Source organism: Cheilinus undulatus, linkage group 1 (assembly GCF_018320785.1).
Source record: "Cheilinus undulatus linkage group 1, ASM1832078v1, whole genome shotgun sequence".
Taxonomy (NCBI): Eukaryota; Metazoa; Chordata; class Actinopteri; order Labriformes; family Labridae; genus Cheilinus; species Cheilinus undulatus.
Genome location: NC_054865.1, coordinates 2,722,377 through 2,745,690, shown reverse-complemented (window position 1 = coordinate 2,745,690; position 23,314 = coordinate 2,722,377). Strand labels below are relative to the sequence as shown.

Below are 23,314 nucleotides of genomic sequence, written 5' to 3'. Positions count from 1 at the left end.
TGCTCATTGCACAAATGCATGATCCTTACAAATGTGGCTCCATTTTAAAGGGTAATAAATAGGCTTTCCAACGGTAAAAGATTTATTACCAAGTAGCATTGTTACAACAAAGAAATAATGTACCAAACACAAATTGCCTCACTTTTTGTTTTAAATTTATGTTTCATCCATTTTTCAGAAATCCACCTGTCAGCCATTATTAGCAAATAAAATACATGTTAAACAGATTTTTTATCAGTTCATTGTTGATAAAAATAAAGCTATTTTCTGTGGTAACTTTTAGCGTCAGGCGTTTGTGAGTGCAATTTTCCTGCTTGGGTTTTTCACTCATCACTATACAGCATATTGGCATCAAACCCAGTGAGACAGCCTTAGAAATATACAGGTAAAGTTTCTCAAACGCCCCCTTGTGGCTGGCTGAGATAAAGGGACTGATTTCACTGTTAGAGCCTAAAAATTATATACATTTGACAGAAAATGAAAATATTTAAACAAATGTTGAAATTCCTTTTGTTTATTTGAAACTTTGGCCCCAAAATGTCTGTTTAAAAGAAAAAAAAAAGCTGGCCCTTGTACAAATGTAGTTGATGACCCCTGGCCTAGTGACTTTAAGAACGATCCATTGAAGGCGTCAAAGTAGGTACACCTTCAAATGAACCCTGCATGATCAGACAAGTTTATCCTGTTGGATAGATATTTTTATATGTATATTGAACTAAAAAACTCACTAGATATCTGCATTTTGAGTACCCAGAGAGAACCTATGCACGGGGAGAACATGCAAACTCTGCAGAAAGGCTCTGACCGGGAATCTTCTTGCTGTGAGGCAACAGTGCGCGCTGCTGTGCAGCCCAGTTTTCTAAGGCCCCGTCCACATGGACACTAAAACGTTGTCTCTCTGTTTGTTTTGAAAAAGTTTTCCGTAAAGACGTGATTGTTTCAAGAAATATCCACATAAGCACAGAACCACTGAAAACGACTGGAAACGCTGCAGTGCATATGCCAAGCCTGTACGTATTGTATCGCTGTATTGCTGCCACAGAAATGCACCAAAAGAGAGAAGAAGATGACAGAAAACTGACACAGTTTCTTCTAGTTGCCCTTCTGGTTGTTCTCCTTGTTGGAATTAATAAAAATGTGGTATCTGCTGTTTGCCGTGGTGCTAAAGGAGCACCAGATTCTGCTGATAGAGCCTTAATAAGCTCAGTAGCTTCTGCAGCATGAACACAACCCTGTAATCCACCATTGTTGTTCTGGTTCAATATGGGCATGCAGGGTAAGAGAGCCATGCTATGTGTGACATAATCGTTTCAAGAAAGATGTGGTTGGCCGTCCACATGGAGACGAAATGGTAGTCGTTTACAGATTTGGCCACTCTGGGCCCCAGTTTCAAAAAGCACCGTTTACGGCCTCCTAAAATGCGGTTTCTGTGTGGATGAAACGCCAATATGACAAAAAACTTTTTTATATACTCCTGAACTCGTCTCCATGTGGACGGGACCTAAATGTATGAGCTATAATAGGCTAAATAAGAAAAACACAGAGCCAAATGACAGATTTTCGACTGAATATTTAAACATGGAGCCGTTCATGTCTTTATTTGCTTAGTTTGAACAAAAATAGACTCAAAATATCAGACAGACATATTGCTAATACATGCATACACACACATTGTGAAATGTGCTTTGACATACATTAGAACAGATGTTAGCATGTCACAACTTGTGTTTTATTGATGCTTTAAGTAGAACATGAAATCAGACAGCAGGAACAGGACATCTCATGAAAACGATTGAGTGACGTCTTCATGTGTGACATCAGGTTAAAAGAGATTCTGAGGCTAGCTAAAACAGGCTCTGCGTCCCTGCGGCAGCGTGTAACCTATCACTGAAAATCCACACTAACCCTACCAACACAAGTATCAGTAACAGTATTAAGATTTGGTACAAATAAAATGTGCAGTTTTTGCTTAAAAATCCCCAAAAGAAGTAAAGTGTTCACTGATGAAAAGTTTTATTGGCTGTACTCAAAAAGATGCTTCCTAGGCATCCTTAAGGACAGCTAAATAGGTCCATAGTAATTATCTTGGTACATACAAAATCATTTAAGCTGTCAGAAAGTTTTACTGACAGATCAGTGGTCCCCTGTGGGAATGTCAAACCCTTCCATTACTCTAAAGTTACACCTAGAAATGCTTTATCAAATCAAAAACAAATACATACAAAAGTAAGAGTACATTCCATCAGTCTGGGTTGAGGGCATAAAACAGAGCTGGTCTAATGTTTATTTACAGCAGGGTGTGGGATTTGACACGCACGCTTCAGTCCACAGAACATTTACATTCCTCAAAGTGAGCTCCAGTCACTCCCACAGGTGTTTTTGCAGTTCCACAGATAAAAAAACAGCGTCTGAAGCAGTCTTTGTGCTAGAGCAGACCCAGAATGGCAGCGTTAGGAGAATGCCTGGTGATATATACGGTTAATATAAGGCAATGTAAGAATATTCAAACTGTGCTGCCTTTCCTGGTTTGACACCCTTCACATGAAAACTGCAAGATGGACAAAGGTGATGCTTAGAATCCCTGGATCAGCTGGTAAATCATAAGGCAGGTAAACAGTGACATTAATGTGGTCCATTGCTCATAAGCTGTCACCTTTGGGTCCTCGAGCAACACTTTGGTGCAGCTCTCTAGAGACATCAAGTTAAAAAATGCAGACAAAAGCTAAATGCTGCCTCACCTCAGCCCATTAAGCTGTGTGTACCACTGTGCAGGAAATATTTCAACATACATTTAAAATGCACACTTACAGTGGCTAACTGGCTTAGCTAACAAGCTAGCTTGGATTTCAAACTGCTGTATCAGTAAAATGATTTTATCCCTCTTATTCCTGAGGTCTGCTGTAGCTGTGAATGTGGGTGGATCTTCTGTAACAGTAATGATAAAAGCAAAAACACATTTTTCCCAATGGCAACATGTCATGTGCTTCTGCGTGTCAGCGGTTGTTTTGAAAGGAATAAGTCCCCAGTTCAGTAAGTACTGCTTTATGAAAAAAACAAACATCCAGCTAATGTTATAAACTGAGAGTACCTGTTTCTCTGTTCATGGTTCTGATAACCAGAAAGTTAAATAAATGTCTCTCACAGCAGTGGTGTTTTAAACATGCTGCTCACTGTCTAAATGGGATGTGATTATTTTCATATCAACTTAATATTAGTAATTAATTCTTAAAATGAAATCAGAGATTCATAGAACTGAACAGCTGCCCGAGTAAATCATGGATACTAAAGTTCACACGTTTACAGAGGGACTAGTTGGTGAAATAAGATTTTCACAAAACCTTAAAATCTCTGACTGGGCTCTACATCTTCTCTGAAGTATATAAGGTTCACATGAAACACTATGTCAATACGAGGCTAATAATGTTAGCTCAGTTTACTGGTGTACTTTGTCTTCATTAGAGGAATAAAATCAATATCCTGTTTCAGGTGTAACAGATCATATTCACATAATCTCCAAGTCACTCTAATAATCAGGATAATAATCTCATTACAAAGTCCCAGTCTGACAGAAGGGACCAGAAGCCAAACCCACATTTCACACAAAGTATCATGGGAGCTCAAAATATGGTGAATAAGCCAAACAGTACAAAGCTGAGTCATAATACGACAAGTTGTGATGAGTTTTATAGATTCTCTGGAGGGTGATATGGAGCATGACATAGCTTTACAGTCTCACCAATTTCAGCTTAAAAAATTCTGTTTGATTGGAGAAAATAAAAATGAGACTTGTGCTTCCAGGAGTCATGGCACTGAGCGCTGTCAGGCAGTTTGTTCATACCAACATGTAACAACGAGAAATACTGAGCTCCTAAAGAGAATCATACAGATCAACAGGAGCTCTCCCAAAACGTGATTTTCACCTCAAAAATGAAGCCTGGCCATGCTGCATAAACAAAACATATATCAATGTATTCCTGCATTTGTTTATAATTGTGCAAAAACCAAAAAGGTCTATCTGAGTTTGACATATTGATGGCAGGAGGGAGGATCTCTTATTCCTTAAAGACTCTTTCCTCAGCAGGACGGATTGGCCGATGACGTCCTGCTTAATGTCCCATAGGAGAGGTGGCAGGTATGATCTACTGCTTGATTCCTATGAATGTTTGGCACTGCTTTCTCAGACATCCTGAATAAAGATCTCATCAGCATGGTTAAACAAAGCAAATGGCTTGTTCCTTTCAAATACATCCAATAAATAATCATCTTGATTTTTTCAGTACTGTTGAAGTATGTGCTATAGTTTGGCTAATGGCTGAATTATGCTGTAAAATGCTGAATTATGCTGTCTTAGATAGTTTAAAAGAGGCGGACAGTCTCTATGGTGAAGGTAGTACGAAGGTGTCAAAGTTTGGATTCTGTCAGTCATGTCTGAAAATATTCCCAAGCCACATGAAAGCAGTAAAAACTTCATGTGCTTATTGATCAGGGTCTAAACCTTTACCAGCCCTATTTATTCAGATGGTCCTCTTATTTACACTTCCTATACATGTGTCGTGTTTGCTTGTTGCTATTTGTGCTTGCTTTTAGAGCCCAGCAAGAAGCCGTTTAAGAAGAAGAATTTACGTGTGATATGGGCCGCGAGCGGGGCTGCGGTGGGCTCTGATTGGCTGATGACGGAGAGGTGTAGTTGTCCTGGTTGTGGTTGTCCCGGGCTGCCAGCCTTTTGCCCTGCTCCTCCTTCATGAAGAGCTCCACCATGAGGATCTTCTCCTTGTGCATCTGAAGGCTGATGTCCTTAGGGATGTCTGGGATCAGCCAATCCACAAAGTCACTCATGAGCATCACCACATTCTGGGAACAGAAGAGGGGACTGAGTTCACTGACAGAAGCACATTCAGGCTGGCCAAACACAGAGAGTGACGAGAGAGATACAGTCAACACAATAAGGTTAGAACGTGATTGTCTGACATCAATTCCTCTTTAAAGAAGTTAGAAACAGACTGAAACCTCAACACAATCATCAGAGGTGCGGGAGTTTGTTTCAGACTGGAGCTGCTGAGAGTGCCTGCTCTCCCTGTGGTCTAGTGATGTAACAGTAATCAAATTTCATATCACAATCATCACGGTCTGAAATATCACAGGTATCAGTTTAATCACTGCGATTGGTTTCAAAAATCAATTCTCCGCTTCAGATCGATTTCTTTTTTTCAAATTATGATATTAATTCATATAATCCAGAGATTGATCATTTAACATGGGCCTTCTTCTCCTTGCAGCCCCTCACACGACCAGTCACATCAGTTACGTCGCTCAAACAGCTTAAAACTTGACCTGCTCTTGTCTGTACAAGCCTGTAGGCTCAGATTCCAGGTTTAAATGGAAAACATTTTTTCAATTGTTTTTCATTCATTTTTTTAAATCATTTTTGCATTGATAAGCGATCATTATCAATATCTGTTCAATATCAATACCTGTATCTGTGATATCTGTTCCTTACACGTAAACCACCGCCTGTGCAGCAAAGGAGCCAAACTCTACAGGTGACCTGATGGAGAGCGTTTAAGCCACTGCTGCTACAGAGCAGGCTGGCCCTCACACAGCAGGTGATCGTCTGGGGAGCTTTCAAAAGGAGTGCTGCTTCAAACCCCGAGTGATTTGTGAAAGTCCCGTATATGACGCTCATTACAGCGTGATTTATTTTATTTCCTGTATTTCTCCACTTCACAGTCGTAACCCGCCAGCAGGTGGATGGACGCACAGGCAGACAGCAGTTTGATGGAGGGACAGGTAGAGTAGAAACAGTCCCAGTTTATTACAGGTGAACATTAGAGCTCCACACTGCAAGCACTATACCTAAAAATGTGAAGTGTGAGAATCTGTTTTAGTGACTATTTCTATTACTTCCACACTGTAGGCTGCAGTGTATTTATAAATTAAAAACGTACCCTAACTACATAACGATAATTTATCATATTAACTTATTTTTATTTTTATTCATTTCACAACGAGACATTTACCTTGGACTTTCAACAAGTGACTTTTCTCTGCCTTAACAAACATGGTGGAACCTGGCAGACCTGCTCCACTGATAGCGTAGTCAGATTTAAAAGAGGATATTAGGCTGCATTTTAGATTTAAACTATAAAGACAGAGGTGAGTGGGACGAAAGAAAGGCCTTCTGCAACATTTGCCACATGGAGGTAAAATAAGAAAGTAGATACTGCTGGTCTACAGTCCATTTTGAATGCAAACAGGTATATTTTCAATAATGTGAACATTCTTTTCCAACTTTAGTCATTTGGTCCAGACTTTTGGCCTTTCAGTTAGGTGTGAACCAAAATGACAGGTGTGAGACCTCCCCTGGACCATGGTCCAGACCAAACAGTCGGCCCTTAGTCCAACCAATTTAGTCCAACACCAGAACAAAATGAGCTGTGGAAGCACTTGTGGGGGTTAGGAGACGATATTATTAGGGTCTAACTGGAAAAAAACATGTAAAAACACCAAAACTTTCCAACTGTTTTCTGAAAGGCTGAAATAGAGAGGATACGAGAGGATGGGAGAACAGCGCCACCTGAAGGAAGAGAAACTGCTGCTACCGTTATTCACGCCACTAACCTCTCCTGAGTCTGCGCTGCCATGGCCTTTCCTGTCTACAACAATAAAGCTGTCATCTAAAGGCCTATGCACATTAAAAAAGAGGCGAATGAAAGGCATGCAAATACAAATAATCCTGAGGCTAATTTTGACGCACCTTTCTATGCACATCAGGAGTGATACGAATAAATTATACAGAAAAAAAAATGCAATGCAAAAGTCTCTGAGGTGTGTTTTCTTCTGCGCTCTGATAAACTGTGATATACTGGGGTCGAAGATAAAAATGAGGTTTCTGCATCTCTCTCCTCCAGTCCGTGCATAAAGGCACACTCTACGCCGTTTTGTTTCACTGTTTCATCCATCATGCTGCTCCCCCTTTCATTCAAATCGGACCAGAGACTTTTCATTGATTCTGTATGTCAAATGGTATTAATAATTTCATCAGCTGCACACTTGAGGTCCGCTTCTCTCACAGCGAGCCGATTGGCTCACAGGTTCGTGTTACTGACAGATCAGTGGAGTGATTTCAGTGAGCAGTGATTAGCCAGCTAACCAACCAGTGTCAACTAGAGAGACACAAACCCACAAAGATGAAGATGATATCACGTAGGTTTGTCATGTAGGTCTGTTAGTCCATTTGCAATAATTCCAGTGCAAAACCAAAACCAACCAAACCAAATATGGAACAAAAACACAAACCCTGGACCAGACTTTCAGGTGTGACACCCTCAAACGTGAATATCCAATCAGATAGAAAAGAATTGCAGCAATGGTGAATCAAATCAATTAAAAGTCATTTGTATTCAACAATGGAAGATTACTTTTGTGACTAGATAAGAATTATTCATGCATTTTCCAGATTATTTGTATATGTAGTTATTTCAGTGTAAACATTAACATGTTTAGCTCGTTAAATACTAACTGGAATACATGTTTTGGTTCATTCTTATTTAAACAATTTTTGATGCATTCCATAATACAGGTGATTTAAATGAAAGTCAGATTTGTTAATAAATTTCTGATTTCCAGTATTATTTGCTCCAGCTGATATTTTGAACTTTAAAAGAAAAAAATTGGAGCTGAGTCACAAAAGTGTCTTCTGTGATTTTCTCAGCCTCTGAAGTTTTAAGTGGGCTTCAAATCATCAACAAATACCAAAGAACTCAAACGTCAGTGAACTAGGTAAACATGGATGGATAAAGAATGAGTGAATATTAGCCACAAACCTGAAAGACGATGACAAAGGCGAGACGAGCAGCCAAAATAGCCCAAAACTCCTTGGAGAGCTCATACGGCGTGCTGGACCACGGAGGCTCTCTGTAGTCTTTATACCTGCACACAAAGAGAAGCATTCATTTCACCATGTTGAAATGTTATAAAAAAAAACATTTGACACTTTGACTGTGTTCATATGTCCATGAGAAATAAGAAGTAAAATGAATTTAGGAACAGTCATATTAAAGACAATAATGTGTTAAGTAAGAAAACATGTAAAAATACAATGTAAAATAATTTAAAAATGAAATGGACATATTACCTGCAGATTTCGACCTTGTAGCCCAGGTGCATGGGCTCCAGCGGGTCTGTGTTTAGCTGAAAGTCACTGACGTTGAAGTAGGACAGGGTGTGGTTGACAAAGCCGTGCATGCTGCCATCAGGGCTGTACGTGTACTGATAGACCAGCCGTGGGATGAAGTCTGAGGTGAAGGCGATGACGAAGGCCTAATGTTCAACAAGATTAAACAAAGATTTATTTATGCCTCCGTTATTTACAGAACATAACTGAACCATTAACTGTTTATTTCCATCAACCAGCTTGACTGTGATCAATCATATGACCATGTTTGGTTAGAACACCAGCACTGGAAGGACTTACATTAACGATGACTGCTACTTTGCTGAGGCCTCTCAGGAGGTTGTACCAGATACCTGCAAGAGAGGAGGCATCATTAAGATCCAAACAGTGACCCCAGACACCACTAGATGGCACCCACAGTCTGTATGAAAGGCAAGAGTACTTCACTGCTGTGCAGGTTGACCCAGTCCCAACCTGGTCCACCACAGAATCACACAGGTTTAGGTACTCTCTTGTGAGTGTTGGATGCTGTCTCACTAAAACCTCCTCATGAGTGTATGAGGGCTGATACTGAATTTACTCACAAAATGATGTAGGTTTTGTGAGTCTGCTTTTCTGTCTGAGAGTTCACAGTAACATTGAGGACTGACTGTCCTTTCCCCCACTACATGATCATATTCTTATGGTAATCAACACAGTTCATGTTATTCCTGGTCTCAGTTCCACTTTGTGTGACTCCTGGGAATGACTTCCGGTGTCTTCTGTCATTGAACTCTTACCTGGAGTTTCCCATAATAAAAAAATGCTTCTCTTTTTTGTGATCAGTTGTTTATTGATTGGTCAGTACAGTACAGTACAGTACAGTATTTCAATGAAATTGCGTTTGATGAGTGAGCATTGGGCCGCTGCAAACTTAGTGCGCTGCCACTACCCTCTTCTTCGCTAAAAAGGAGAACAAGAGGAAGGAGGAGGGAAAAAAAAGCAACTCCCAAACTAGGCTTCTGTAGGTAGGGGCACAGTGTGGAATTTGGAAAAAAACACCTCAGCACATCAGCAACATAATAAGACATTACAACAAAAAAGAACTCGAAGACTTGCACATGTGGAGGGGGGCAGGGTGTTGGGGAGGTGTCGAAGCACAGTCACGGGGGGGGGGGGCGCACGCAGCCACAACCCTCCCATGGTACACTGCGGTGAAGGGAGGAGGGGGGTGGGAGCCAACGAAGGCGTTGAGTTGGAGGGGATGTGTGTGTTATGTGTGTCTTGTGTGTGCGTGTGTGTAAGCCCGTGCACTTCATCTTCACTCAGTTCCACCCATTGTCTCTGCCATTTGACAACTGATGACGAAGACACGGCTGTTGCCGTGGAGACGAGAGAGTTCTGATCCAGAAACAAAGTTCACAGGAGTGTGCGTGTGGGGGGGCGGAGCATCTTGTCCGCATAACAGCCAGGAGAGTGGAGAGACAACCCGGCCTTGGGAAGGCTGGTTATCTCAGGGAGCCAATGTGCCCCCATGCCTCATTTTTATCCGATGGTCTGATCCTGAACCCTCACAGGGTTTGATGATGAATTGACCTGAGCTGGTATAGCACTTTTCTAGCTGTCAGACTAATACAAGTGATTGTCACACTTCACCATTCACACCACATTCACACACTGACTAAGGAGGCTGCTTCGTGATGCGTCCATCACTGATGACTAATTCTTTTCACCCACGCTGACTGATGCAACAGTGGAGTTCAGTGTCTCACCAAAGACACTTTGACACGGGACAGCAGGAGCTGGGGACCAAAGATCAGGTGTGGTGGAATCGTCAGCTCTACCACTGAACCACAGCCTCCCTGAAATGGCATCAGGTCTGCTATCCAGGATTGTATGAGCCATTATGTTTTTGTCTTTCTTTCCTGACAGCACACTGGATAAAAATCAATGTGAATATTTGACTGATGATTTAACAACCACAAAAGTAAAATACTGACATATTCACTTACTTTATTTGTTTGTCACTTATCTGCTGTTCTCAAACTGTTCTTGTCTATTAAAACTTTAATGAATGCTGCTTTAACAGACATATTTATTAGAATTTAAAAGGCAGCTGGACAAAAACATCTGTCCATACATGTAGACAGTCTGTCTCAAGTGTCGTCCAAACCCTGAGAGTTGGTACTCAAACCTTCTATCAGTGAGCCTGCTGACTTACTGAACAGGTGTTACTCCTTACATTGGCCTTCATAGAGATGCTCTGGACATTCAATTTGGCATTATCACCAAACTTTAATGTACAGAGTCAACCTGTGTGCTTTTTCCCCATTCACCTCAATAAATAATCCCTCATGGCATGCTGTCTGGGCCCTCTGACTGAGCTCCAGAGATCCTGTGTGGAGATGGGACAAAGTTCCAGTTGCCTGGCAAAAACTTAAACGTACAATGTGCACATCATTTCCGTCCTATGATAGAGGAGGAGGAGCTGGAGGTGGAGGAGCCTATCAGACGGCTGAGACGGCAAAGGAGGATTAGATTAACCTCACTTCTGTCCTACGATGGAGGTGGCTTCTGCTTCACATTGGAGCAGCCGTTAAGCCGAATGAGAGTGGAGGTCTGCAGCTGGACCCCTCTCAAGAAAATAGACACACTTACCGAGGCACATTCTCCTCCGTTGGCTGACATTGCTGATGAAGCTTCAAGGGTCTCTGTCACATGACCGAGGGAGCATAACCTAATTGGCTGGACGTTAGATCAATTGAGACAGGGATCGATTGCTTCTCCCTGGTTTACTTGGTCTCTTTTGATGCTGGAGTTAAATTTTTTGCTGTTGCAATTTTTGCTGTTGAATTTTTTGCTGTTGAATTTTTGACTCTGAATTTTTTTTGCCATGAATTTTTTGAGACGTTGAGTTTTTTAACACTGAATTTTTTTTCGATGTTGAATTTTTAAAAACTGAATTTTTTGAGACATTGAATTTTTTTTTTAACACAAAATTTATTTTTGCATTGGATAAAAATTCAGTGGCTAACTGATAGTATTTCAAATTCAAAATACAATTTTGATGCTAAAAAAAATTCTGTTTTAGAAATTCAAATTCAAAGTCAGATGGCACTGATTTACTTCCATACAAGTGCTGCCAAAGATGTTCAACTAAGTACTGAGTAAAGGGTCTGAATACTCATGTCAATGTTATGTCATTTTTTGTTTTTGAAAAAAATCACTTTGTCTTGATAGAGTATTGGTTAATGAGAGACAAAATGACTTTAAAAATGTAGCATCAGGCTGCAAAATAGAACAAAACAGAAGAAAGCGAAGGAGTTCTGAATGCTTTCTGAATGCACTGTAGCAACAAACTGTGACCAGCCACCCAGGCTGTCTCTCACACACTGACAGCATCGACAGCAAACACAACTAGCAGCTAAAAAATAAATATTCTTTCTGGTGGCTGTCCACAGGTAGGCCTGTTCCCTGTTCATTTATTTCCATTTGATGCAGTCCAACAGTTAATGGAGGAAAACACGCCTCACAGTTGGAAATGCTTCCCATGGTTCTACTCTCTCTGTGAGAGTGTGGCAGTCAGTCTGTGTGGTTGGGCCTGTAGCAACGTGAGTTCAAGTCAGGACTGGGGATAACTGTGCTTGCACCTGTACCTGTAATGAGCTCCTTCTTCATGCTATTCTAATTTAAGATATTGGGAGAAAAATCTAATCTAAAGAAGCTTTAAAGTTCATTAAGTTAAAATAAGCTCAGTAAACTTGAGCTATCTGATAACTAGGATAATGATCAGTAGGGTAACATTATACTGAGGTGAAGACCACCTTGACAATTAGATCAAAACTTTTGCTTTTTCATCCAAATCCCACTGATGCAGCTAAAAAAACATAACTGGGAAATACAGCTCATAAAGGGGAAGAGGTCTGTGATATTCTGTTTGTTAACACCTACCGATGTCTTTGGCTTTTGCTGCAATTGGCCTTCGCAGCTCCATCACAAACTTCTTTGCATCCAGTCGGATCTCGATGATGTTATTCAGAAGTGCGAAGAGCGGTGCCAAAGGGAAGGAGGCCACGAAGAGAGTCACCATCCCAAACTGGATGACTAAAGAAACAGAAGAGAGGACCAACTATCAGAAGCTGGAGGAGGGACATGTTTTCTATGGAACTGTCTGTGGACACAACAGCAAATACAGCAGGGCTCCTGGACACTTAAAAATCAAACACTTTTAGAGCTTTAAGTAAAATTACGTCAAGTTTGAACCATAATTTGCTCTGTGTGGCATTTTTTTTGGATTTCACACGGGATTCATGAGCCCTGATTCACATTATATGTTTACAGGTTGTTTTGCATCCATCATTGTTGCATGAGTGATCTTAAAATCCCAGTTTGGTCCTTCCAGTCAGTCTATATTTTTCATCTTGGAGTCAAATGTCCTTGACTTTGCATTTCCTTATCTTCTTCTTCTTCTTCTGCTCTGTACATGTTAGTGAATGCAGTATATGCTGCTATCATGTGTTTAATTGTAACACAAAATATTCAGCCCCAATCCTTTAGGGAATAAACCAGAAAATAAAACAGGAAGTAGTTAACGTTAGGATCCAGGTGATTGTGTTTCATTATAAGGAGACGTTTCGTGCCTTGGTGTAGTTATGAAGTTGCTGCTCCCTACTGAAGAAGTAATCAAGAACAAAGTAATCACTCCTGAGTGATTATGGATTCATTCTCTGCACACGAATGCCCCACGGCAGCAGTGAAGAGTTCACTTTAAATTGTGCTTTATAATCCGATAATTGCTTCCTGCAGATCTGTGTTGGTATAGTACGGTCCCACAGCACATGTTAACGGTGGCATAGATTCCTCAGTTGTGTACAGAGTTGTTCGTTGTTATGTTGACTAGTTAAACTGAGCGGTGCTAAAAACATCAGAGCATGTAAGCTGAGTCACCTAAGGTTTTACTCTGAGCATCATTCGTTATGATGACCTTGTCATAGTTTTACACTGAAAATGATAGAAAAGTATAAAAACATTAAAATCAAACGATAGAGACCCACTTTGAACAAACTCCAGGACAAACTCCAGCACACTTTCTAAACTGTGCAAATACATTTGCATTTATACAACATATTCACATATACATACACAATCATATAAATACAGGCATGTGTACAGATTAAACAAATAAATATTATTTATTGCACAGGGATTATTTGGAGAATTTTCTGTTGTGGAGCCTAGCAGCCACAGGAAGTAATGATCTGCAATACCTCTCCTTCACACACTTGGGGTGGAGCACCCTGTCACTAATGGAGCTCCACAGTAGAATGAGTGCGTGTTGGAGGAGGTGGGAGCCTTTGTCCATCATGGAGGACAGTTTGGCCATGATCCTCCTCTCCCCCACCTCTTCCAAAAGTTCCACAGGGCATCCCAGGAAGGTCTTCAGGAGTGCCCCCTGCACCCCAAAAGACCTCAGCGTCCTGAGCAGAGAGTCTGCTCTGCCCCTCTTTGTAAAGTGTAAAGTCATACATGTGGAGTTGGCCGTGGCTGCTTCAACAATAGCATTATTTTTTAAAATCAATTTTAACATGAATGTTAGATGAATAAATGTTTATTTATGAGGGCTGTCAAAGTTAACGCGTTAATATCACGTTAACTCAAATTACATTTAACACCGCTAAATTTTTTGTCGCACGATTAACGCATGCGCGTTCTGTATGACCCTCGACCCATCCCGTAGTTTGCCAGACCAGGAAGCGGCGCCGTCGTGATGCGGTACAAGCGAGCAGAAATGGATAAAGGACAGAGACTTTTGAATGACAGGTTCAGCTTTCAGATCATGTCAGATAAAACTGAAATTATTTTCTCCTACTGTCGACATGAACGGAGTTACAGGAAGTTCATAGAGTCTTATATAGTCCGCACCACTCGCTAGCCATGCACACCGCTAATGCAGAGAGCCGCCCCCCTCGCCATGCTGGATTTGTTTACAATGGAGACACTCAGACAACTCTGCAGGGATGGACTCGCTATCTGGCATACCGAGCATTTCCCGGTGTGCCGACGCACTTTTGGGCCAGTATGATTTATTCTTTTATTCAGGCTATTATATCTGCCATGAACCGGCACCACAGCTGCACTATTGACTGCTGACTGGTCCGATCACGTCTCCTAAAGGTCCGCTCTCATCCCCACGCAGCTCTTGTTTGAAAGTGAAAGTATTCGGAAAAAAACTAAACTTACTAAAACAATCGACTGGAACTGTGAATAAACGCCAAATTTAAATAACAGTCAATCAAGATGCTGCAAAACTGTCAAAGACTCTGCAGTCCCTGTAGGAGATTGTCTGATGCTGGTGAATGTACAGCTGCATCATGAGGAGGAGGAGACAGAGCAGCAGAGGCTGGTGTGTGACAGGAGAGCAGAGGTTAGTGAATGAGCTCTGTAGAGTATCAGAATAGAAGCTGAAAGCATTATTAGACTGTGGCTCTCCTTTGTTTAGGAAGAAAAAAATGGTTATAGATTAAATCTGTAGCTCTTCTATGATCTGAAGAATGAAGAGATGGTTAAGTCCTCTTAGTACACCTTAAAAGTTCTCAGTCATTTCTTACTGTCAGCATTTATTTTACATTTGGACTACATTTTTTAGTTTGAATGTAAAAATATGATAAATAATAGCAGACATTTTTTAAGTAATTACTTGCTTTTTCTCTTGAGCAGGGCAGATGTGTCCACCTTACTCACATCAGAACAGTGAAACACCATTAGATGTGTCTGTGCCTTACTGCTGAGCTCTCAGCAGAGACTTGACTTCTTTATGTCCATGTGTGATGATGAGATCTGTTGTTTGGTGTTCAGCTGCTGAGAACAGAGGAGTTAACTTCTAGAAGTCTAAAGTTTGACTCTACATTGTGGTATTATTCAGTAATGTTACATTAAGGTCAGTATCTCCATCTGTTGTGGCTTGAGTTTACCATGATATGCTTTCAGCAGATTTTTGCAGCATTCAGTATCTTTGAGCTCAGACTAGAGAATTTTCTGGACTTATCTGATGTTGTTTTGGGTTGTTGACATGAACAAACATTTGCATAAAGAAAGCATTTTTGTCCACTTGTGTTGAGAAGGGTATTTAAATCTTGAGAAATAGTACTGTAAGGTACATTTAGAATAGACAAAAAAGTGTGATTAATTTGTGATTAATTGCGAGTTAACTATGGAATTTGTGAGATTAATCGCGATCAAAAATTTTAATCTATTGACAGCCCTATTACTTATACATTTAACTTTCATGACATTCAGTTTCTGTAAACGTCATTTTTAGACAGGAGCCTAATGTCAGAACACAGGGCAGTGGGATGAAGGGTTTCTAAAATCTATCCCAGAGGGATAAGCACTAAATTGTGGAATTATCAATAGGGAGAAGGGAGAACAATACAAATCAAACTCAAAAAGCCCATTCCTGTTAGCAAAGAGTTACAGGAGAACTCAACCACAGCTGCCATGCAGCTGAATAAAAACTATGATGGTTGAGGAGCTTAAAAATAATCACTTCCTTCCCAAACACAAAGAACATCAGACTAGAGTTTAGCAGGTAAACCAAAAAACTGGGTGTGGCTTCTAGCTCCCACAAACTGACAACTTGTAGAAGTTTATATATTCTTCTATAAAACATATACTTCAGCATACTGTCATATTTACAAATCACACTTGAAAGAACCCAAGAAAACCACAAGAGATGCTCGCCTCTCAGTATCCGTGAGATCAAAGTCCAGGATCCTTCCTCTGTAGGAAGGATCTTCCCGAGTCAGGACCCTCAGAGGCGAGGCCAGAGTCCTCCCTGGCACACTGAGCACACATTTGGACCAGGCTAGTGACTGTGTGTGATTATGTCATAGAAATGGTCACGCCCATAAGGACGGCGCCGGCAGAAATCAAAATGCTAGGGGTACTATCAACAGCTTGCACAACTTTAACCCAGCACTGTCTATGCTGTCATATCATCATATAATCATAATATATAATAATATAATCACATTCATCTTAAAATATAATCATAAAATATATAATAACATAATCACATTTACCTTAAAATATAATCAAAAAATATTATAATATAATCACATTTACCTTAAAATATAATCATAATATATTTAATAATATAATCACATTTACCTTAAAATATAGTCATAATATATATAATAATATAATCACATTTACCTTAAAATATAATCATAATATATATAATAATATAATCACATTTACCTTAAAATATAATCATAATATATGTAATAATATAATCACATTTACCTTAAAATATAATCATAATATATGTAATAATATAATCACATTTACCTTAAAATATAGTCATAATATATATAATAATATAATCACATTCATCTTAAAATATAATCATAAAATATATAATAACATAATCACATTTACCTTAAAATATAATCAAAAAATATTATAATATAATCACATTTACCTTAAAATATAATCATAATATATTTAATAATATAATCACATTTACCTTAAAATATAGTCATAATATATATAATAATATAATCACATTTACCTTAAAATATAATCATAATATATATAATAATAAAATCACATTTACCTTAAAATATAATCATAATATATATAATAATAAAATCACATTTACCTTAAAATATAATCTTAATATATATAATAATATAATCACATTTACCTTAAAATATAATCAAAATATATATAATAATATAATCACATTTACCTTAAAATATAATCATAATATATTTAATAATATAATCACATTTACCTTAAAATATAGTCATAATATATATAATAATATAATCACATTTACCTTAAAATATAATCATAATATATATAATAATATAATCACATTTACCTTAAAATATAATCATAATATATTTAATAATATAATCACATTTACCTTAAAATATAATCATAATATATATAATAATATAATTACATTTATCTTATAAATATATCTTATATATCTTACATTATATCGTTATTTAATCATATTCTATGGTGTGAATTTGACCTGTCCAGCTTTACTTTGAGCCTTGAATAAAACTACTATAAAGGACATTTTGAGTGCTGACACTTCTCTAACTCTAGTAAGTCTTTTGTCTGGCACCTTTAAAAAGTTTTTGTGCTTGGAGGGTGCTCCTTTTATTGCTTTTTTGTCAGCTTTACACTGATGCCATTAGAGGTGATGATAACATATTTATGGTGGAGACAGATACATTTAAGGGCGTGTCGATGCCTTTATCTGGATGGACTGGTTGTGAAGATGCAGCATGTCCTGGCACACATCAAAAAGCGACCCGTCAACTTTTGTGATCTGCTGTATTCAGCTAGTAAACAAACAGCAGAGCTTTCTTTATGTCTGGCCTCGCTCACATTGATGGGGGTTGAGGCTCTTTTCAAAGATCCTGACTTTTTTGGCTCCCTCAGTAAAAGCAGCCTGTCTTTTAGTTATCAAAGTACTCTTCATTTGGTAACATTTTACCTTTTTCAAAGCTTTTAAACAACAAAAAAAGGCAAAAAAATAAACAATTTCTTCTGAAACAGAAGCTGGCTTCCATAATTTGCAAAAACAGCCGGCTCTTAGAAACGGCTCGTCCATGAACAACACTCTCAAGCTGAGTTGGCATTTTAATCAAACCTGTTCTCCATGAGATAGATTTGCTAAATAGTTTATCATTGTGTCCATGCTCATGACAGCATGAGGGAGAAAAGCTGTTAAAGAGGCTGTGTTAGCATTGTGGCATCCCTGTTCATTCTCTGAATCAGCAGCTTCACTGCACACAGCATGTAGGGATATTAAACCACGCTAAGAGCCACAGAAATGATGAATGAGCTGTCGCTAGAATATGATAAGGAACAATGAGTTCTGATGTCAGGTTATTAAAGTGTAGACACTTGGTATCTGAATGTCCACAGCTCAGCATTAAAGCAACCTGTGAACTCTTCATGAGTCCCAGAGCTCTACTGTGTCCATCAGATCTTATAAAATACTGGATCAGGTGTAACATGGATTTATTCTAAACAGCTGGCTGACTCTTTTAGAAACAATGCTCTCAGGGGGTGAAGATCTGGTTAATAAATCCAGAACAATAGGCTGATAGGGACTACCATTCCTGTGGAGTTAAAGACCAGCAGAAGAGTATCATGCTGTGCATCAACGCAATATGAGCATCCCGTTAAAAAATTCCATCCAGTCATTTGAATAATGATTGAAATCAAAGATTATGGGTGCAGCTTTGGGTTAATTATCCATGATGTGTTCATTACTGTCCATCACTGATTGAAGCAATGAGAAAGTGAATTAATCAATACTCGTTATTTCAAGGGTCACAGAATCAATATCTGAAGAGTGGAGCCCTCCGTGATCTCCTTCACTTTCAGCTGTGTTACATAACCATAGTAAGAAAAACATTCTTTCTTTACTCAGCCTGTAATGTGTGGGGAACACATGGGGGGGGGGGCAATTACTTTTCACACAGGGCCAGAGAGGTTTGGACCCCACCCCCTTAAAAAATTAAATAATCTTTCAAAAACTGCATTTTCCATTTACTTGGGTTGTCTTTGTGAAATATAAAAATTGGTTTGATGATCCGAAACATTTAAGTGTGATAAATCAGCAAAAAACTCAGGATCAGAAAGGGGGCAAATACTTTTTCACACCACTGTATATATATCTGTAAATATTTGCCCACTCTTTAGACTGCATTTTTGACAATGTTGTTTCTAAACCATGTATTTACTGGAGTTAAGTGGATGATAAAAACTCTTCTTCATATGACTTCAACATCAGAAACATGGGTGTTTCACAGGCAAAGATGAGTTAAGCCAATCGGGTGACGTCACTGTGACACTATAGGATTGTGGGAAATACTTTTAGCTGATATTGCAAATAAAACATGTAACTCTTAAAGCAAGGTAGACTATATGAGAAATAGCATCTTCACCATGAGAATAGATTTAATGTTTTTTCCTCAGGTAGCTCGCTGTAAGTCTACCATGAATAGTTCTGACATTATGGCTCATACTCAGATCTAAAAGGCAGCATAGACTGAATGATGTTGTGGCTGATAAGGGACAGTAGGAAGGAGGGAGTTGGCTTGTCCATTCCCTGCTCACCCCCAGGACTGTTCATGATGTTCTAAAATCATTTTTATAAAAAGAGAGTGGAAGAATCTCGGCTCAAAACTCTGGGGTTTAGTTACTCTTGAAGCATGAAAATCCTTAGGAAGAAGAAGCGGCTATACCATATCACAACCCAGTGATTCTCTTTGGGAATCTCATTTTTAAAAAATTCTCCAAAATGTAGAATTCTAGGGTCTTTCTTTAAACATCATGAATACCAAACACACAAATTTCAGCCTAAAAAAATCAATATGTTTAAAGCCTCTATTGGACACTTGAGGAACTGCAGCTTCATGAATTAGCTTCATTTCTAACAAGGCAGGTTTGCTTTGAAAAGTGATTGGTCATTGCACAGATGAGAAAGCCCCACAGTAAAAATGTTGTGTTTTTTTTTTAAGTATCTCCCAGTACTGTTGAACAGAGCAACACATTTTAATCACAATTTTTTCCAAACATCCTAGTTGCATTTCAGATGCTTACATTATTTGACTTTGCACGGAGAAGCATAATCAGTTCACAAAAAAACAAAAACTACCAGGGTCTAAATGATAATCCTGCTAACAGTCAGTTGTGTTTCCTTTTTGCTGGATCACAGCTTGCAGTTGTTTGTTGTAGTTTTAATCTCAGACTCATACTCTCTCAGTCTGAGTCTTCTTGGCCAATTTCTCCAGCTCCTCCAGATTTGATGGCCTTCTGGCATGGACCTTGGTCTTCAGGTCACTCCACAGAATTTCAATGGGATTCAAGTCAGGGCTTTGATCAGGCCAGTCAATAAGGTAGACTTCGGTCTTCTAGCTTGTTCTTCACCAGGAGCCTCGGATGTTTTGGGTTGTTTGTGTTGAAGATGAAGTGATGACACAGACCCTGTTTATCTGCTAACTGCTTGATGTTTTCTTTCTAAATCTCCACATCCTTCTTCCTTCATGACTCCTTCCACCTTTACCAGATTCCCAGTTCCAGATGCACTGAAGCGTCCCTACAGCATAAACCTCCCACCGCCGTGTTTCACTGTGGAGGCGGGGTTCTTTGGGTGATATGCCTCTCCCTTTTTCTCCAAACATCACCAACGCCTCTATGGCCAAAGAGCTCTAGTTTGGTCTCACCTGACCAAAGGACATGCTTCCAGTATGCAGAATCTTTCTCCAGGTTTTCCTAAGCATACCTCAGTCTAGAAGGTGTCTTCTGCATGAAGTAGAGTTTTTCTTAGTCTGCAACCCTACAGTCCATTTCTGCACAGGGCTCTAGCTATTGTGTTGTTCAAAATCCCTTGTTCTGTTTAACAGCACTTAAAAAAATGAACTTTTCAAAGGGGGACTAATCATTTCATCCTCGTTTGTAGCTGTGCTGATGTTGAGCAGATGTTTCACCAAAGAATTGCAAAAGGTAATGTGCACAAAGATTAAAAGGTGTGAGGGAGCGCTCTAGTTACAAAGAGTCTAACATCCCGCTGGTCACTGATGAAAACAACAGCTGGCTAATTTAGAGCTCCATTCTCTCTTCAGGATAAATAATGATGAGCTAGAAAGAGGAAAAAGAGTGTTGAGTTGAAGAAGTTTAATCCTCTCTCTGCAGTATTCAGATGTTTGGTAACAGGATAATCAGCTTCCCCGTATAAAGATCTCTTCCCCTCAACAGGGACGTACGGATCAACTGTTTAATAATGCACATCCCCAAACAGCAATTACTTGGATGCAATAACCATAAGCTCTGAGCTGCTGTACTAAGAGCAACACACTTTAATCTTTTATCTTCATTTCACACACATACATACATGCTAACCTCTGGTGCACATGAAGCATGATGTGGATATGTTTCCACATGACTGTTAGACAATCTGCTCCTGGCCAACGTGATGTTCATGAAATTAAAGGTCAAATCATTGTACTTCAACAAAGACTTTAGTTAGCATTTCCCCTGCTTTGTCAGTTGATTATGACTGCTGATTCCCTACATAATGCTAACAAACCGCACTAAAAGGAGCTGACATTTGCAGGTCCCTGCTAAGGTCTGACATTAAACAACCAGTAGCAAAGAGGACTATATGGAAGCTGAGTGTTAATATGGTTATTCAGTAGTCAAAGCCATTAGGCGTGTTATTTTTGACCTAAACATGACTCATCCTGCAAAGACTCTGGTGTTAAAAAGGTCCAGAGCACAGTCATTTCTGAAGGATCCTGAACGTCCCCGCTCTCATGAAGGAAATGAGCATACCTGACATATTTCCCTAGTTCCTCCTGTTCTTTAAGGCTGCCCACTACTGTTTTTGTTACTTCTCCTGGGAAGCTCCAGTTATTTTTACTAGGGACGTTCCGATACCATTTTTTCCTTCCCAGTATGATACCGATACCAGGGTGTTGGGTATCGGCTGATACCGAGTACTGATCCGATACAGCATGAACTTTCTGGACTGACTGTGCGGACTAGAAAATTATTTTAGACCTATATTTGACTCAGAACAGCTCAACAAAGAGAATCATAATGTACAGTAGGGGTGTCAAACTCAGCCCAGCGGGGGCCAGAATCTGGATTTAGGTCTAACCTGAGGACCGAACAGGGTCAACATTTAACCAAAAACCATTAACCCCATTTTCACTAGTGACGAATTATGGAAAGTAAAAAACAACTTAGCCGTGATGATAAACACCCTACACATCAACATAAAAAAGTGAAAATTATAAGTTTAAAGGCTCAAAATCTGAAGTTAAAAGGCAAACTTATCAGTTCAAAAGGTCAAAACACAAAATAAAAAGAAAAATAAATTGGAAATATGAGACTGAAAGTCAAAACCATAAATGTAAAAACTCCAAATGTAAGATAAAATTCACAGCTGTGTATTCAAAAGGAGAAATATGAGAATATGAAATAAAAAGTTGTGAGTCTAGAAGGCTGAAATATGAGATACAATTCAAAATCATGAGTTGTAAAGGCCAAAATATGAGATAAAATTAAAAATCGTGAGATTTAAAGCCCAAATATGAGGTAAGATTAATATACAGTGCTTAAAAGTTTATTCTACCACCTGTCTCAAAGACCATCCAGCATCATGAAGTGCTTTAACCATTGCAGAAACATATAAAATGATTTTGGTTTAAACCAATTTTTACCAATGCTGTCAATTTAGGGCAGCTTTGGAATTTTAATTGTAAAATATGAGATGAATTAAAAAAAAATGTGTCTAAAAGGCCAAAATTATTTATTGAAAAGGCCAAAAATAAAAAATAAAAATAAAAATAAAAATATGAAATCCTAAGTTTAAGCTGTAATTGTGAGATGCAAACTTGAAAATTGAAATGAAAACAAAAATTAATTTATCTAATTATTTTTACTCTTGACTCTAAATTTGATGACTTAAGGATATTTTTAAACATGAAGGTTTAGTTAACATTTTTATACTGGAATAAATTCTGCACACCTCATACCGGTGGGCCAGTTATAGTTAAAATGTGATATGATTTTGCGCGCCGGATTTGGTCCCGGGCCTTGAGGTTGACACCCCTGATGTGCAGCATCGTGACCCTTAAGTTGTTTTTCTGCTGATTGAGTTTTACTACTAAATATTAAAATAACAATAATACAGGGGCCAGCGTCATAATAGGGCTGGGCAATTAATCGAACATTAGACTAAATCACAATATGGCCTGCTGCAATTTTCAAATTGCAAAAGGTGCAATATTTCTTTGACCTGAAATTTGGTCAAAATACCAGTTTTTAACTTTTTTTTTTTTTTGCAGCAGAGATGTTATGCATGACATATGCAATCATTCAGGTGCCCTTTTTTTTTAGAATAGTCTACAAAAAATCCTACCTTCTTCATTTTTGTACTTTTTTCTTATTAAATATAAAAATGAAAAAACTCTTCAATGCAACAATTCATATCCAATTTTCAATACAATTCAAAATCATAAGAACTGTTCAGCCCTTGTTTAGGAATTAAAGAAAGTTAAGGAATAATCAAATATCAAATCGCAATTGCAATATTGTGGAAAAAAAATGCAATTAGACAAT

The 23,314-nt window shown here is 38.8% G+C and overlaps 1 protein-coding gene across 2 annotated transcripts in view; it reads right to left on the bottom strand.

The window, feature by feature from the left end:
* Window positions 1-1,557: 1,557 nt before the first annotated feature.
* Window positions 1,558-23,314, bottom strand: part of ano1a (anoctamin 1, calcium activated chloride channel a) — a 162,019-nt gene continuing 140,262 nt past the window's right edge. For both annotated transcript variants that reach the window (XM_041791662.1, XM_041792415.1), the window contains 5 exons: window positions 12,104-12,256; window positions 8,474-8,526; window positions 8,135-8,319; window positions 7,824-7,929; window positions 1,558-4,851 (listed from right to left, as the gene is read on the bottom strand). In XM_041791662.1, coding sequence (XP_041647596.1) covers window positions 4,606-4,851; window positions 7,824-7,929; window positions 8,135-8,319; window positions 8,474-8,526; window positions 12,104-12,256 — 743 coding nt within the window. In that variant the 3' untranslated portion in view covers window positions 1,558-4,605. The remainder of the gene's footprint in view (window positions 4,852-7,823; window positions 7,930-8,134; window positions 8,320-8,473; window positions 8,527-12,103; window positions 12,257-23,314) is intronic.